Here is a 15,234-nt window from a genome sequence, read left to right on the forward strand (position 1 = left end):
GAAGAATGAATGGACAGAGAAAGGGTGTGACAAGACCGTTCAAATGCTTTTAGGGCATTGTTTGTAGTATAAGGGGTGTGCGATCTGCTAGTGATGTAAGGTTCAATTTTCATCCACTGTTAATGGCAAAATTTGGCTCTTCGTGAAGTTTGTGGTTATCGCTTCAAGATACTCATATCCCGCCATTGAAAGGTTCAACATGTTTCTCGAAATAATAAAATTTAGATTCTTAATGAAGATAACTACCATACCAACAGCTACATGCAGATATGCCACATATGTCCGCTCTAGAAAGTATGGGGATTTTCTAAGCTAGAAGTAGCTCCAACGAATCGGCAAACGAGGGACTCTTCGGGAAAAAAATAGCTCATCTCTAAGCTTCATGCACATCATTGTTCAACAATTATTCTTCAGTGTACTTTCAATTGAGTGATTTGTCCTCAATCTTTTTTCCTTTTACACATTACATACATGGATTTATGATTAGGATTTTTTTAATAAACATTTACTTTTTTAATTTATTCACTTGAAAACCCTAGAATATTTTTGAGGGTTTCCCCTCCCAATTAACATAATACCGTCGTCACCCACGAGCAAGCCAAAAAGTGCGAGCTCAAACAAAAATGGTGAAAACTGTAGATCCGAAGCCAGCGCCTGGTTCACATGATTCACTCGCGGCACAATATGCGAGGGCAAAGGCGCGCAAAGAAGCTCAGGAGCAGGCTATCAAAGAAGGGAAGAAGCTGGATAAGGATGGGAATATAATTCAACCTAAAGTACCTAGAAAGAAGGATAAAAAGGATGAGCTAAATGAGGCAAAAAGAGCTAAATGGAGAAGGGAGTGGTGGGCGGTTGGAGGTTGGTGGGCTTGGTTGGCGTAAGTTTTTCTGCGGAGGGCTTTAGAGGGGCATAGTACTAATCGATTTAATGAATAGGGTTATGCACGCCGTGGGGATATATTACTTTACAAAGGGATTCCTACTCACGCGGTTGGTGTTGGAAGAATCGTCGACTTGTGCTGAACCACCGATTGCAAGAACCGTTGATTATAAAGGAGCTGGTACACCGGAGGGAGGATGTTGGCATCCAAAGACATTTGATAGGGCTGTGGTGGTGATTGTGGATGCATTGCGCTACGATTTCGCGGTACCATTCGCCGGTGACGATTCGCAGGCTTTTCATAACGCTTTACCATTCTTATACGAAACTGCACGCAGAGAACCACATAATGCATTCTTATTACCTTTCATCGCGGATCCCCCTACAACTACATTGCAAAGATTGAAGGGTCTGACAACCGGAACACTTCCAACATTTGTGGATGCGGGGTCGAACTTTGCAGGTACTGCTATTGAAGAGGACAATCTTTTGGGCCAATTGAAAGATGCTGGTAAAAAGATTGTACATCTTGGTGATGATACATGGACTGCGCTATTTCCTGGATACTTTGAACCGAATATCAGTCGAGCATATGATTCCCTTAATGTTTGGGATTTGCATACGGTAGATAATGGTGTTACTGAACATATCATGCCACTGCTTGAAAATGAAAAGAAAGCCGACTGGGACGTTATGTTTGCGCACTATTTGGGTGTTGACCATGCGGGACATAGATATGGACCAAATCATCCGGCTATGACGAGCAAGTTACAGCAGATGGATATTATGATCAGAGGTCTTGTAGACAAGCTTGATGATGATACCTTGTTGGTTATCATGGGTGACCATGGTATGGATGGTAAAGGCGATCATGGGGGAGAGAGCGATGATGAAGTGGAAGCTGCATTATGGATGTATTCTAAGAAGGGGATATTCGGTCGCACTGACCCAACTTTTGTGACGCCTCCACAAAATGCAAAAACGCGACCAGTCAATCAAATTGACTTGGTCCCAACTCTTGCACTGCTCTTGGGTTGCCAATTCCTTTCAATAACCTCGGAAAGTCTATCGAGGAAGGCTTTCGCAGGTAAGAAAGGTAACGCCTTGGAAAACCTGGCCGAATGTGGCTAGAATGACTGCTGCTGTATAGAGATACTAGCTGCATATTTGCTGCCAGGGCATTGATGAGAGCACTATTGATGGTTCCCCATCTGCTCTTTGGTTGACAGCTGAGCAGACTCTGGATTCTAAATCGACTCAAAATTCTGCGGAGGTTTATCATGCATTCTCTGCCTATCAAACAGAGACTTTGCGAATTTGCCGAGATCTATGGGCACGATTTGATGTTCCTAGTATGATCATGGGCATTTGCATTCTTGCTGCTAGTGTACTAGCTTTGGTCCTCTATGCCAATAGCAATGTTAGTGACGGCAATGAACCCGAATCAGCGGATCTTGATGAAGCTCAAGCCAAATTGGAACTTGAAGCTGCTGCAAAAGGAGAGAGGTCTATTGGAGATGAGGAAATCAATCCAAATTTGCTGTTTTCGATTTCTTTGGCCTCAGCCGTTGGTGCAGCTGTAGGACTGTCTCTCTGGACCATGAAAGCCACTATCTTGGAAGATGTAATCGAAGGGCAAATTGTGGAATTGACTGCAAATGGCGCTGTCGTTGGAGGACTCATTGGAGCTCTTCTTTCATTGATGAAGATTGGTAATCCCTTCCCAACTACATTTTGGGGTTGGCTGGCAGCCATCTTCACTCTTAGTCAATCGATTGGCTTTGCATCTAATTCCTATACTATCTGGGAAGACTCGATCTTGTTGTTTTTCATCACAACTTTTGGAGTAGCTGGTGTTGTTTCTTCGCTTAGACAATCGGAAATACGCAGTCGCACCTTGGGAGTATATCACTCCATCGTATTCATTGGTCTTGCTTGGGTAGCCTCATACTCTAAGTTGTGCAGAGAAGAGCAGATGCCTTACTGCAGATCGACATATTATGCCTCTGCCACGTCCTCTACTTCCGCCCCTTGGCAATTACTCATTCCATTCTTCTTCGCATTTGCCTTGCCTGCATTCATCAAATCCTACTACGCAACCAGTCTCTCCTATGAAGGTTTTGCACCGGCCTGGATTGGTGGAGCTTTCAGATTTGGGCTTTTCCTTATTGCTACATTTTGGGCATTAGATGCCGCCGATGATGGAAATTGGTTCCCTAACTTCAGCGAAGGTATCTTGAAAGCCATGCGAGTACCAATTTCTCAGACAGTTCTTGCCATGGCTATCGGTGCTGGAACTATTGCGTTCAATTTTGCACCACCGTGCATTGCTATTGGCACTGTCTCACTCGGTGATCTTGCACCCGCTGGAGCCCCCAAACAACAAGGTACACGCGTCATGATCCTTGGTTATGGCAACACTCATGGTGCTCGATACTTCCTCCTCATAACCAACGTACTTTTAGCCGTTCTCATGGTTCAGAAACCCGTGGGCTTTGGTGCCCTCTCTCTCATGTCTCTTCAAATCCTTTCTCTCGTGGAATTCCTCGATCTCAACTCCCTGACCAACTCTCCCATCGGACCTATCATGCTCGCCATCCTCGGATCCTTCCACTTCTTCAAAACTGGTCATCAAGCCACTCTTTCCTCTATTCAATGGGAATCCGCTTTCATCCCTCTTCACACAATCCACTACCCTTGGTCTCCAATCCTCGTCGCTCTCAATTCGTTTGGCCCTCAAATCCTTGCCGCAACCGCAGTCCCTCTCATTGTCTTCTGGAAACAGCAACCAAAGAAAAAGGGACTCTTGAAAGCAGTTACCGCAGCTTTGGCATGGCATGTTCTCTATTATGCAGTCATGGCATTAGCAACGACAATGTGGGCTGGCTGGTTGAGAAGACATCTTATGTTGTATCGCATTTTTAGTCCGAAGTTCATGATGGCGGGTACGGTGTTGGGGGTTGTGGACCTGGTAGGCTTGACGGTTGTACTACTGGGGACTAGAGGGAATGTTAGTAGTGTGTGGAGTGTGTTTGGTTGGCCTTGAGTAGGGACGTTGTAATATGTGTGGTGGAGTTGGTTTCATATGGTTTCATAGATGTAACTGTGTCTGGGTTCTGTTTAGAGAAACAGAAGAGGATACTCTTTTGGATAGCATAGCATAGCATTGCAATGGTATGATATGGTATGAGTGGAGCAAACAGGAATAGAATTTAGAATAATAGATTTGTTTATCACTCAATTCTCGATGGTAAGACTCATGTCATATGTTATATGTGCATGGAATATAATTCCAATCGGTAATCATAAATAAGAATAGAGTTGGTAGATATGGAAATACAAAGCTAGCACCTGTATGGTGTAACGGGTATTAAATACAGAAATACAGTAAGTATGTCTATTATGCTCTGAAATTGGATAGAGGAGAGATCTTTGATTTGGGGGTGATGAGATAGAATGGGATAGGATGAGTTGGGATGGGTGATGATTTGTGGTGATGAGGTGGGTATACGAGGTAGATATTCATGTTCATGTTAATTCATCTTCATTTTGTAGCATGTAGGTATGGATATCTTGAGAAGTTGAGAGATACTTTGTTACTATAAATTTTCTACAATGTCATCGAATCTTTTGTATGCGGAATATCTTCCGCATGTAAAAAATAAAAAGTTTGAAGAATTTCAGATAGGTTGTTTAGACACTCGAGCTCTTACAAATCACCCGAAAACTTATATTTTGGAATCTGGGTGTTAATTAGGAACGTTGACAGACGTGCAACAATACTTTTGGAGATGGGTTCACGTGATTTTGACCAGTAGGAAATTGTTCTGTGCTAATACGGTGATGCGATACGGTTTTGTCGCATCCATGCATGTTCATAGCTAGCTACAAGAGCTCTCTTGACTTTTCAATTTTTTTTATATAAATAAACAACTTTTACATTCACAAAATTATTACATCAATCCCAGTCTTTAATTACAAGAACAAATAAATATGGCAGAACCACCAAGGAGAAGACAACGTCCTGATAGTACAAAAATGTGGGAGGAAAGTGAAAAGCGTGGTCCTGCTCGAGACAGAGATGATAAAAATGACCGAGGAGATCGACGTGATGATAGAAATCGCAATCATGACCGCAATCGCAGAGATAGAAGTAGATCACCGCGCGACTCGAGGGATCATAGACGCAGTTCATATAGGGATAGGGATAGGGATCGAGAACGAGAACGAGACCGTGGTGGCCGGAGAGATGATCGAGATGGGCGCGACAATGACAGAAATAGAGACTACCGAGAGAGGAATAATGAGAGATCAGGTAGAAAAGATGGTCATCGAACAGATGTGCCAGATAGGACCAGAGGTGAGTTTATGCCAGATGCCCTTTCGCAGACGATGTTTGCATTGAGAGGCACACCTAACATTGGTAAAGAGGATATTCGGCAATCTCGAGAGAAGGATGAGGATAGAAATGGTAGAAAAGGTATGTTTTCACCAGATTTGGAGGAGGATAGAACAGCAATATTTCCAATTAGAACCCTGTCTAATACACATCAAGACAATGAGCGATCATCAGGAGAGAAGTCAAATGACGAGCAAGGTCGAGGAGTCCACGGCGCGATGATGAACGAGGTACAGGAAAGATAAAGGTAAAGATGAGACTTCACGGAGGAGCGAATGTACGGATGATCGAATTACTCCACAACCAGTAAGCTTCAGTATTGGGGCTGGTCACACAACTACAGGTCAAGATCACGATCGGATGGATATTGATGGTGGAAACAAGAAGAAGAAATCACAACCCAAGAAGAAGATAGAGGAGGAAGTAGAGGAAGAGGACGATGATATTGTGGTTGAGGATGATGGAATGGCAGCTATGCAAGCAATGATGGGATTTGGAGGATTCGCAACTACGCAAAACAAACAGGTGCCAGGAAATAATGTTAGTGCTGTGCGAAAGGAGAAGAAGACAGAGTATCGACAATACATGAATAGGGTTGGAGGATTCAATAGACCTTTGAGTCCAAGTAGGGATTAATTGAGAGGAGTAGAGTATAAGAATAGGGTATGGTAGACAGGGCAGGTGAGGGGTTACATGTTTAAGAGGGGAAAGCTGTACAAGTTGACAGATTGGTGGATTGCTGTTGGCGAATTGTCATATTGACATCCTACCTGACCACACGATATCCGGAGGGTTATCTTCCTTATTTATTAACATTTTTTTTTTAGCCATTCTCCATTAGGAAGAGGATAAATACCCAGGAACATTTTCCCGATTGCCGGAAACATAATTCAATTTATCCGTTACTCTCGGCCCGTGTTTCTAACCGTGCTCTGTAAATTTGACCAATAATGATTTAGATTCTTGATGCTTCCCCTGCAGCCTTCCCTGAAGCCTTGCGCTACAGGCTGATCGCAACGCAATCTATCCACAAATCCGCAACGGTGTTCTTTGAGGAGAGATTCCACCGATTTCCCCTCATAAACTCTTTCCTTTTCTTTTCCCATATGTTAAGTTTTCAGATTGAAACTCTGGAGCTTAACTTTTCTTCTTCACAAACTGGGGAAACATGACGCGCCTCCATTTGCGTCTGCCCGTTGCGGCTCTGGTAGCAGCACTTTCGCTGTTTGGCAATCCTGCACACGCGGCTGAGACTCAAGATGTAGGAATTGTTACGACGGAAATTGCGAGAGCTCAGAATAGCACGTTGATGTGGGGTCCGTATAAACCGAATCTTTATTTTGGTGTTAGGCCTAGGATACCGAAGAGTTTCACCGGTGGTTTGATGTGGGCGAAGGTTAATAATTTTGTGGATGTTCAGAATAGTAAGTTCTCTTTTTTATGGGATAGCTATGGGTTGTTTTGGGAGGTCGTGGTGCGGAGCTTATGCTGATGCTAATTACTATAATGGCAAATGTTGAAATCGGTGGATCATAGCTAACTCTATAATCTATAGACTTTAGACACACTTGCGAGCAAGGTGATGGCATGAGAGGTTATGGTTGGGAGGAATTTGATGCTCGAACTGGTGGGAAGCAAACTATGCATGATGAGAGCAATGGTATTGATATCACAACCTTCTTCATCAAATCCCCTGGTGGTAAACATGGTGGAAACTGGGCTACGCGAGTGAGGGGTAAAGTTAGGGATGGCTCGCCAGCAGATTTGCAGACAACGATTATCTTCTATGCTTCTCTTGAAGGACTTGGCAGTCTCACAGTTGCAAATGAGGATGATGATCTTGGATTTGCCGGAGAAGTCAATTTCAATGGGGAATCTGATGGATTGGGCGAATATAAGGTCACCGTGACAACTGGCCGAGGTTTTCACCCTGCTTCTGAACATCCTTCATATAAAGAGAAGCCTTTGGATAGGACTATTGTTAACTCCCTCACACTTGACGAAAAGTTATTGTGGGCTGCTAAACCTCATTTGTTTGGCAAGTTGAAGGAGCAAATCGATGAATATATTGAAAGATATGGAGAGGAAAATCCTCCTCCTCCATACCAGATCTACACCATTAAGCATGCACCAGATGAAGGAAACTTGCACTTGGTTCAAAAAGTCTTCGAGGGAGATTTCGAATTCGACATCATCTTCAACAGCGCATCAGCACCTAAAGGACTTTCCAGCCAAGAAATCTCTCAATTGATTGGAGATAACAATAAATCCTTCTTTGAAAGATTTATCTCTACATTTGATTTGCAACCTCCTTTTGATATTGAAAGTCTGCAAAGATTTTCAAGTCATATGTTCTCAAACTTGATTGGTGGTCTTGGATATTTCCATGGTGATTCGGTTGTTGATCGTTCATATGCTGAGGAATATGAGGAAAATAACGAAGGATTTTGGGAAGAAGCTGCAGAGGCAAGAGGACGAAGACAAGAAAAACTTGAAGGTCCATCAGAACTTTTCACTACAGTTCCATCTCGACCATTTTTCCCAAGAGGATTCCTCTGGGATGAAGGATTCCATCTTCTTCCTATTGCTGATTGGGATATTGATCTTACTCTCGAAATTGTTAAAAGCTGGTTTAATCTTATGGATGAAGATGGATGGATTGGTAGAGAACAAATTCTTGGTGCTGAAGCTCGTAGCAAGGTTCCACCAGAATTTCAAACACAGTATCCTCACTACGCCAACCCACCTACACTATTCTTCATTGTGGATGCTTTTATTAGCAAGCTTGGTGCATTAAATGGTACATCGCCATTAGCGAAAGAGAAACTCGCCCAAGAACCATCAATCTACTCGGCCTTTTTACAAAAGCCAGAAGCTGGTCTTCAATACCTCAATGAGCTTTATCCTAAACTCAAGAAGCATTACCAATGGTTCCGCAAAACTCAATCCGGAGATTTGAAATCTTATGATCGTGATGCATTTAGTACCAAGGAAGGTTTCAGGTGGAGGGGCCGAACACCACAACATATCCTCACTAGTGGTCTCGATGATTATCCTCGTCCTCAACCACCTCATCCAGGAGAACTTCATGTCGATTTAATGTCTTGGATGGGTATGATGACCAAATCTCTTAAAAATATCGCCAGTCTCCTTGGTATGGCCGATGATGTTGCCGAATTATCTACTATCGAAATAGCTATTCAACGCAACATCGACGATTTACATTGGAGCGAGAAGGAGAAATGTTACTGCGATGCTACAATTAATGATTATGAAGAACATGAATTGGTTTGTCACAAGGGATATGTTTCCCTCTTCCCATTCTTAACAGGTCTTCTTGATAAGGATAGTGATAAATTAGGTCATATTCTTAATTTACTTGGGGATGAAGAGGAATTGTGGAGTGAATTTGGAATTAGGTCTTTGAGTAAGAAAGATAAGTTTTATGGAACTGATGAAAATTATTGGAGGGGTCCTATTTGGATGAATATGAATTATTTGGCGGTTTCTCAACTTCTTGTAAGTTTTCTATCTCTTGATCCCCCTTCCGCTCCTTTATTCTCGTCAACCTCTATCCTAATCAATAATTCTAACCAACCCACAGAAATACGCAGAAATCCCCGGTCCTCATCAAGAAAAATCCAAAGATCTCTACACCAGACTCAGATTAAATTTAATCAAGACGGTCTATGACAGTTTTCAAGAAACAGGCTTTGCATGGGAACAATATAATCCGGAAACGGGAGTGGGACAGAGAACTCAACATTTTACCGGTTGGACTAGTTTGGTGGTTAAGATTATGAGTATGCCGGATTTGAGTGAGGGTGCTTTTGAGGCGGAGGGACAGGCTCCTGAGAAGGATGATGAACAGGTTCCTGAGAAGGATGAAGATGCTCTTAAGAAGGATGAATTGTGATGTAGAGGGTTTTGAGTTGATTGGGATTTAGTTAGGTGAAGATGGGGGGGGAGGGGATGGAAGTAGAAAATAAAAAAAGAGAAAAGGGATGAAGTGATTGAGTAGAGACATGAATTTATGACTTTGAGGGGTATGATTTAGATAGATTGTGTGTATATAAGAGTTCTAGAATCTACTTATTATGTATCAAGTGAAAAAAAAATTATATCAAAATTGAGAATCTTTGAAGTTTTTAATTTTTAATTTTTTATATAAAAGATTGATATGATATAAGAAAAATAATTAAATTAATATATCAAATTTAAAGTTTATTAATAATTCTATCAAAGATTTATAGATATTATATAAAATCAAATTATGTAAATTAATTAAGAATTAAAATGTTACGACGGGTAACATATTTCCGTATCACATGACTAATCACAGGATCAGAGCTATCATGTGACCGGCTCTAATCAATCTAGTTAGAGCCTCTAGAGCCAGAACACGAAGGTCTATATAATCAAGATGGATTTCCTTTGTATAGAGCTTCGTGCTCAAGATCAATCATTTAGTACACTCTACTATTAGTTACGAATAGCATACCATTATTTTCATTACTTAAGTCCCTGCTTGACGCCTAGTTATAAACCATCTCGAGAGCCTAGAGCACTTCCACGTGATCTAGACGGCAAACCTCGTAACAACGACTTTCCCGTCACAATAAATCAAAATCATTATTTTTGATATAAAATAATGACCTATATTAAAGGTGGCCCAGAAAAGGGGTACTAGACTTATAATTATAAAACATTGATTTAATATAATATATTTAATAATAAATACTATTTTTTTTTTTTAATGTCACGAATCACGACTATTATAACACAATAAAAGCAAGTACGGAGGTTTGGGCCGCTGTTTCCGGGGGGGCCCTTATCGATAAGGAATCCTAGGACAAAACGATTAGGCAACTATGTAGGCTTAGGACAAGTGTCCTAGGATAATATTTGTCCTAGGACAATTATCCTAGAAGCTATATTATCCTAGGATAAGAATCGTCCTAGGATTAGTGTCCTGAGGCCTTTAAAAGATCATGTGATGGATAGACTGGATAGCCTAGTCTATCCAGTCTAGAAAATAGCCCAGATAGACTAGTTTATCCAGGCTATCCAATAATATTTAGAAGTATATAGTTAAGATAATTTTATAATTTAGAAGCTTTATGCTCAACTTAGTTATCAATTAGTTTATCTACATTCTACTTGATCTAGTAACGACTTCACTTCCAAGTGAATACCAGTGATAAAGCCTTAACCCATAACTACCAACCCAACGAAACCTTATGCAGCTGCTGCCTTCAGTACAGAATCGTTACATTTAATAGAATTTGAAGATGGGGGGTTGAATTAAAATAATTTTCGATAATTATATAAAAGTAAACTCTATGTAGAATGTTTTTAATAGTGTGTAATGAATCAACGAGTATGGAAATTATTAGTTTAATTTGAAGAGGTATTGAATTGAGTGAAAGGGGGGTCGGGGGGTATGTAGGTTTTAACTTTTAATTAGATGATTAGATGGTTAGAAATAGGGTTTGTGGTGTTTGTTTAGATATGGGATATCGGTGATTATTGTATTAAATATGTATACTCTTAGAAATTCGTCCTATGCGGAATAGATATAAAGGTATTATTCACATAAAGGTCGAGATTGGATTGGATTAGATCGTCTTATCTAATCCAAAGTTTTGATCATCTATCTATTCATACCTCCTCAACAACCTTGGAATTCTCTGGAAGTGATATGTGAATTGGATGGATGTATCAAAATCTACCTATTAATCAGATAGAGTCGGTAACCAAATGCCGGGAAATAACTTGGTAGAAATATTATAATATAACGTGTATGTTTGTTTATTTGTTATTTCGATGTCCGTTTAAGAAATTTTGATTATTCTGGACTTGGTAGAGTACATATTATGAATAAGATGAATATGGTGAGAAGAACGAAGATCGTTACTACTGCATACAATATACAATCACGTGTCGTGATTTCGTCGATAATAGCTGAGAATGTCGACTGTAACATGCAATCCATAAGTTATGGACTGTAATCTTTCAACTCAAATCCATACCAAACCAACTCCCTCAATCCTCCTCCTCATCAGTAAAATCCTCCTCCCCCTCCTCCTCCAAATCCCCCTCCTTCATCGGAGCATCCACCCTCAATATACCCCCCCCATCCACCTGCGCTCCTTGCCCTTTCTCCACAATCTCAACAAACAACCCCGGCCTACGCACCAAAATACCCACCACCCAACACGCCTTACAAAACTCGACCCTAAAATTCCTCCACTCCACACTTATGACCCTCTTATCCCCATCCCTTTCCGCATCCCCATTCCCTTCCCCATCCCCACCTCCTCCCTCCTCTCCACGCTCCCTCACCTCCCCCCCCACCCTCTCAACCCCCGTCCACAAAACCACCGTCTCCTCACCCACACTCCGCTCATCCAACACCGCAAACGTATTCCTACTAAACGGATACGAAGTACTTTGAGGCGCGCTTCTTACAAATTCTGTAAGAGCCGATAGCGGAGCGTTAAGAAACCCCGTTTGGAAAGGTCGAATACGTGTGTGTGTGGGTTTTTCAATGCGTGTTTGATCATCATGCGGTGTTCGTACGACAGACCAGATTTTGGAACTTTCTTCTGTGCGTTGAGAGAGGTGGATGAAGTGCGTTATTACCTAGGTATGGGATTATTATACTATACTATACGACTAGTAGTGTGTTTTGAGGAGGCGAGAAGAAGAAGAAGAAGGATTGGGTACTTCGGGTGATATTTCTGCCGTGCAAAATGTGAGGATATTTTCACTCATTTTGATGATTTTTTTTTGAGGATTTTTTCTTGAAGGTTGCTGTTAGTGTGCTTTGCTTGTTAATTATGTATACAGTTCTAAGGATTATTAGATGCGTTGATGTCATCGTATGTAACGTCTAATTGAAGTCACGGCTTGTTATGTAATCAATGAGGGGTAAGTGAGGTAATAAGGAAATTGATTTTGCATAAAATGCGTAAAGATAGAAATTAAGCAAAATTATGGCACAGCAATGTTGGGACACATCTTACTAAATTAGGAGGCCGAATTTATGTCTAATTTTGGGGTTCATTGATCTGGTAATCATTTGATTTTCGCTTAAATCGGGGGTTTTTGTGGGAATCTTATTGTTTAGAATCATCGTTATCAATAGTTGTAGTCATCAAATGCTTTCGAGACTGTAGTACCTTTCAAGTTTAAATAACAAAGTGTAACTGAGCATCTAGGCAAAATACAGCCAACAAGCCAACAAACTGGCAACCGAATAGCAAGAAAAAGCAGCAAAAGCCCCAGAAATCAATAAAAAGCTAGGAAAAGTCTACAATGGGATCCTGCAAGATACCTTTGAATACATAGCTCCAGATTCTTACTCATATATTCATAAATAAGTCTACTCAATTCTTGCCGGGAAATCGTGGTAAGAAATTACATCATTCCCAACATACCAAGTTCAAGCTTCCGTATTCTTATTTGTAGAATCATAAAATTTACTCTCATTTAGCTCTGAATCCGTAATTTCCATCAAGTAAGCTTTTCAGGCATTAATACTTGGAGTATGACTTGCATCCGAGTACTTGTTATGGATTTCAACTATGAGGCACCACTTACATTTTGTACACTGAATTGGGGTTGAAAAGAAAACATACATTTGATATGACTTATTACTTCATTCTTTAGCCACATTCTTGCTCCATGATCGAATCTAACTTTAAATTGATAGGTTAGAGTGAGTGATAGCCTTTACCCGGGGTCGATAATGACGGGATTTCCGTCTCGGTCAGCGGAGATACAAGCAAAATGGGTTCAGTGCAATTGTATAGCCCCTGTGAATGATCAGTTTGGTATTAACATCAGACTCAAGGTTGGAATTACTGCATACGAATGTAAAGTGCTATGGATATCCTTATGATCGGCAATAGGAGTCTATCCACTTCCCCAGCGCGATACATAGCCACTATTGCGCTTGAGAACATCGCATTTCGATCATTGCAGTGCTACCCGTGATGGTAATGTCTAGACCGTCATGCGTCCTGTAGATATCACATTTCTGGTTGTTGCTAGTATCGTCGGTGATGAAGATAAGTAGGCTACCGTTGGTGATGATGTCTTCTCTCCGAAGGACTAGAGGGTTATTTCATTCTGTAGTTGACAGGCCAGCAGGACGAGCTATGCTTCAAAAAGTGGGAAGATAAATGAAGTGCATAATTATCGAGCCTACACAAAATTGAAAGAGTAACAGGGAGGTTTCAATGAATTCCTGAATGTCTAAAAGATATCGAGAATAAATAGTTAAGAATCGAAGATGTTTGTGTGATATAGAGCTACAATATAGCCGGAATAACCTTGGTCTTATATTCATGGGTTTACCTCGCTATAAAAGCGTCACCGCTGTGATCTTAAGATTTTTCGTAATAAATATCCCATCTCAGCTAGCCTTAACATACTTTCTAGGCAGCAAGATACGGTAAATAGGGCTGTTCACTGTGCTCAAAGCGGAGCGTGCTCATCTCCCGTTCAGGACGATCCGGCAATGATGCCGAAGTGTGGAATTAGCAAATCTGATCCACTTTACAACGGGCTGCCCGCAGAAACTGATTACTAATTCGTTTTTCAGAGTGGGCCTCGAATTGTTTTTCCCCAAATTCCTCGGCATCTGAATTTAGGCAACCATAATCCGAACTTAGCCGGGCAGTTAGAGCTCTAGGAGAAGACATGTAGCATGGAACACGTATCTGCGCGATTAATAGCAACCACAGCATTACGAATGGAAGATGGCTCAGGCAATTATTTACATCACTTAACTTGCAGGTGTATGAACAAAGACCCACCCGGCCCCAGATCCAGGTATAGGTACAATAAAACATCCCGCATAATATCGTATTAATGCAGGATGTTCGCGATGATTTCTAGAAAAGGATTAACTGGCAAATATGATCCTAGATCTTGCGTTTATGACAAGCTAAGTGGCTACTATCCATTCAGGTCTCTCCACCTTCTCAAAGGTTATTCTACTAAACCTATGTCGTGAGTGAGGGTTTGGAAGTTCCTGAGGACTCAAAAAGGCAGGTATCAACCTCATAGGCTGATGTGGAGAGATTTATAGTAAGGCATGGCCCATGGTGGACGGATTTTTGCGCTGGAGTCTAATGTCTTATTGCGAGACGGAGAACATAGGTAGACAACTTGACCTATAGAACCTATTGCTTTCGAGAAATCGGTAGACACTGTCATGCAAAAGTTTAAGCTTCTTACTTGAAGCCTCCATTCTTTGTCAGCTTCTGCTTTGTCTTCCTCGAATAAAAACGGGCTGATGTGATTATTACATGAAGTATGATCGGACGAACTTTCATCCATAGCCCCAGTTTTGTGAATATAAAGTTTAAGTTTATAGAAAGGCTATCATATAGAAATTAAAACGCACATTGCTTGCCGAGTTGATTTGAGTTATGCAGCATGCACGCCATCTAATCCCCTGTATTAGAACCATGCTCAGAAACAAGCGATGGACGTCTGATAGGCTCATGCATACGGAAACATCTTAGCGAATTTCAACTCTGATATTATTTCTTACTGTAAGATTATACCGTATCGAAATAAATTGTATTTCGGTGCCTAGTTTGGGTCCACCACTGGCTAAAGAGCTGACCTCTCTTTTGACGAATACAAACTTTTGGAACCAGAGCCACACCCGGTGCCCTAGCGTACCTTTTTCTACTTCCCCCACCGCTAGGCTCTGTTTTAAGTACCTCCTAGTGACTAGCTCATTTTTACGCCGCAAAATACCAACACCAGATGATTCTGGGCTATGGGAATAAAGCATAGCTTCCCCCAACAGGCATTCTTGAAGTAAAAAAGGTTAAACGTTACTTCGGTAAGCAAGTTTCAGAGCCAGTCCTGTGGCTGTCATCATAAATTTCTTGTTCTATAACGGTGTAATTTGAGTAAATCTTAAGTCAATA

The 15,234-nt window shown here is 41.2% G+C and overlaps 5 protein-coding genes across 5 annotated transcripts; 4 read left to right on the forward strand and 1 right to left on the reverse strand.

Moving 5' to 3' along the window:
• Positions 1-623: 623 nt before the first annotated feature.
• On the forward strand, positions 624-3,925 carry SS1G_08742 (hypothetical protein; the record flags this gene model as incomplete). The annotated part of the gene is made up of 3 exons (XM_001589928.1): positions 624-877; positions 936-1,966; positions 2,184-3,925. The coding sequence occupies 3 exons, from the start codon at positions 624-626 to the stop codon at positions 3,923-3,925; spliced, it is 3,027 nt and encodes a 1,008-aa protein (XP_001589978.1).
• Positions 3,926-4,872: 947 nt separating this feature from the next.
• On the forward strand, positions 4,873-5,914 carry SS1G_08743 (hypothetical protein; the record flags this gene model as incomplete). The annotated part of the gene is made up of 2 exons (XM_001589929.1): positions 4,873-5,359; positions 5,526-5,914. 2 exons carry the CDS (start codon positions 4,873-4,875, stop codon positions 5,912-5,914), a joined length of 876 nt encoding a protein of 291 aa, XP_001589979.1.
• Positions 5,915-6,446: 532 nt separating this feature from the next.
• On the forward strand, positions 6,447-9,194 carry SS1G_08744 (hypothetical protein; the record flags this gene model as incomplete). The annotated part of the gene is made up of 3 exons (XM_001589930.1): positions 6,447-6,702; positions 6,834-8,797; positions 8,883-9,194. 3 exons carry the CDS (start codon positions 6,447-6,449, stop codon positions 9,192-9,194), a joined length of 2,532 nt encoding a protein of 843 aa, XP_001589980.1.
• A 2,129-nt stretch (positions 9,195-11,323) lies between these two features.
• SS1G_08745 (predicted protein) lies at positions 11,324-12,055 on the reverse strand (the record flags this gene model as incomplete). Its single annotated transcript, XM_001589931.1, has 2 exons — positions 11,324-11,923; positions 12,008-12,055. The coding sequence occupies 2 exons, from the start codon at positions 12,053-12,055 to the stop codon at positions 11,324-11,326; spliced, it is 648 nt and encodes a 215-aa protein (XP_001589981.1).
• A 1,243-nt stretch (positions 12,056-13,298) lies between these two features.
• SS1G_08746 (predicted protein) lies at positions 13,299-13,877 on the forward strand (the record flags this gene model as incomplete). The annotated part of the gene is made up of 2 exons (XM_001589932.1): positions 13,299-13,357; positions 13,727-13,877. The coding sequence occupies 2 exons, from the start codon at positions 13,299-13,301 to the stop codon at positions 13,875-13,877; spliced, it is 210 nt and encodes a 69-aa protein (XP_001589982.1).
• Between the last annotated feature and the right edge of the window lie 1,357 nt (positions 13,878-15,234).

Source organism: Sclerotinia sclerotiorum, genomic scaffold (genome assembly GCF_000146945.2).
Source record: "Sclerotinia sclerotiorum 1980 UF-70 scaffold_12 genomic scaffold, whole genome shotgun sequence".
In the NCBI taxonomy this organism is placed as follows: Eukaryota; Fungi; Ascomycota; class Leotiomycetes; order Helotiales; family Sclerotiniaceae; genus Sclerotinia; species Sclerotinia sclerotiorum.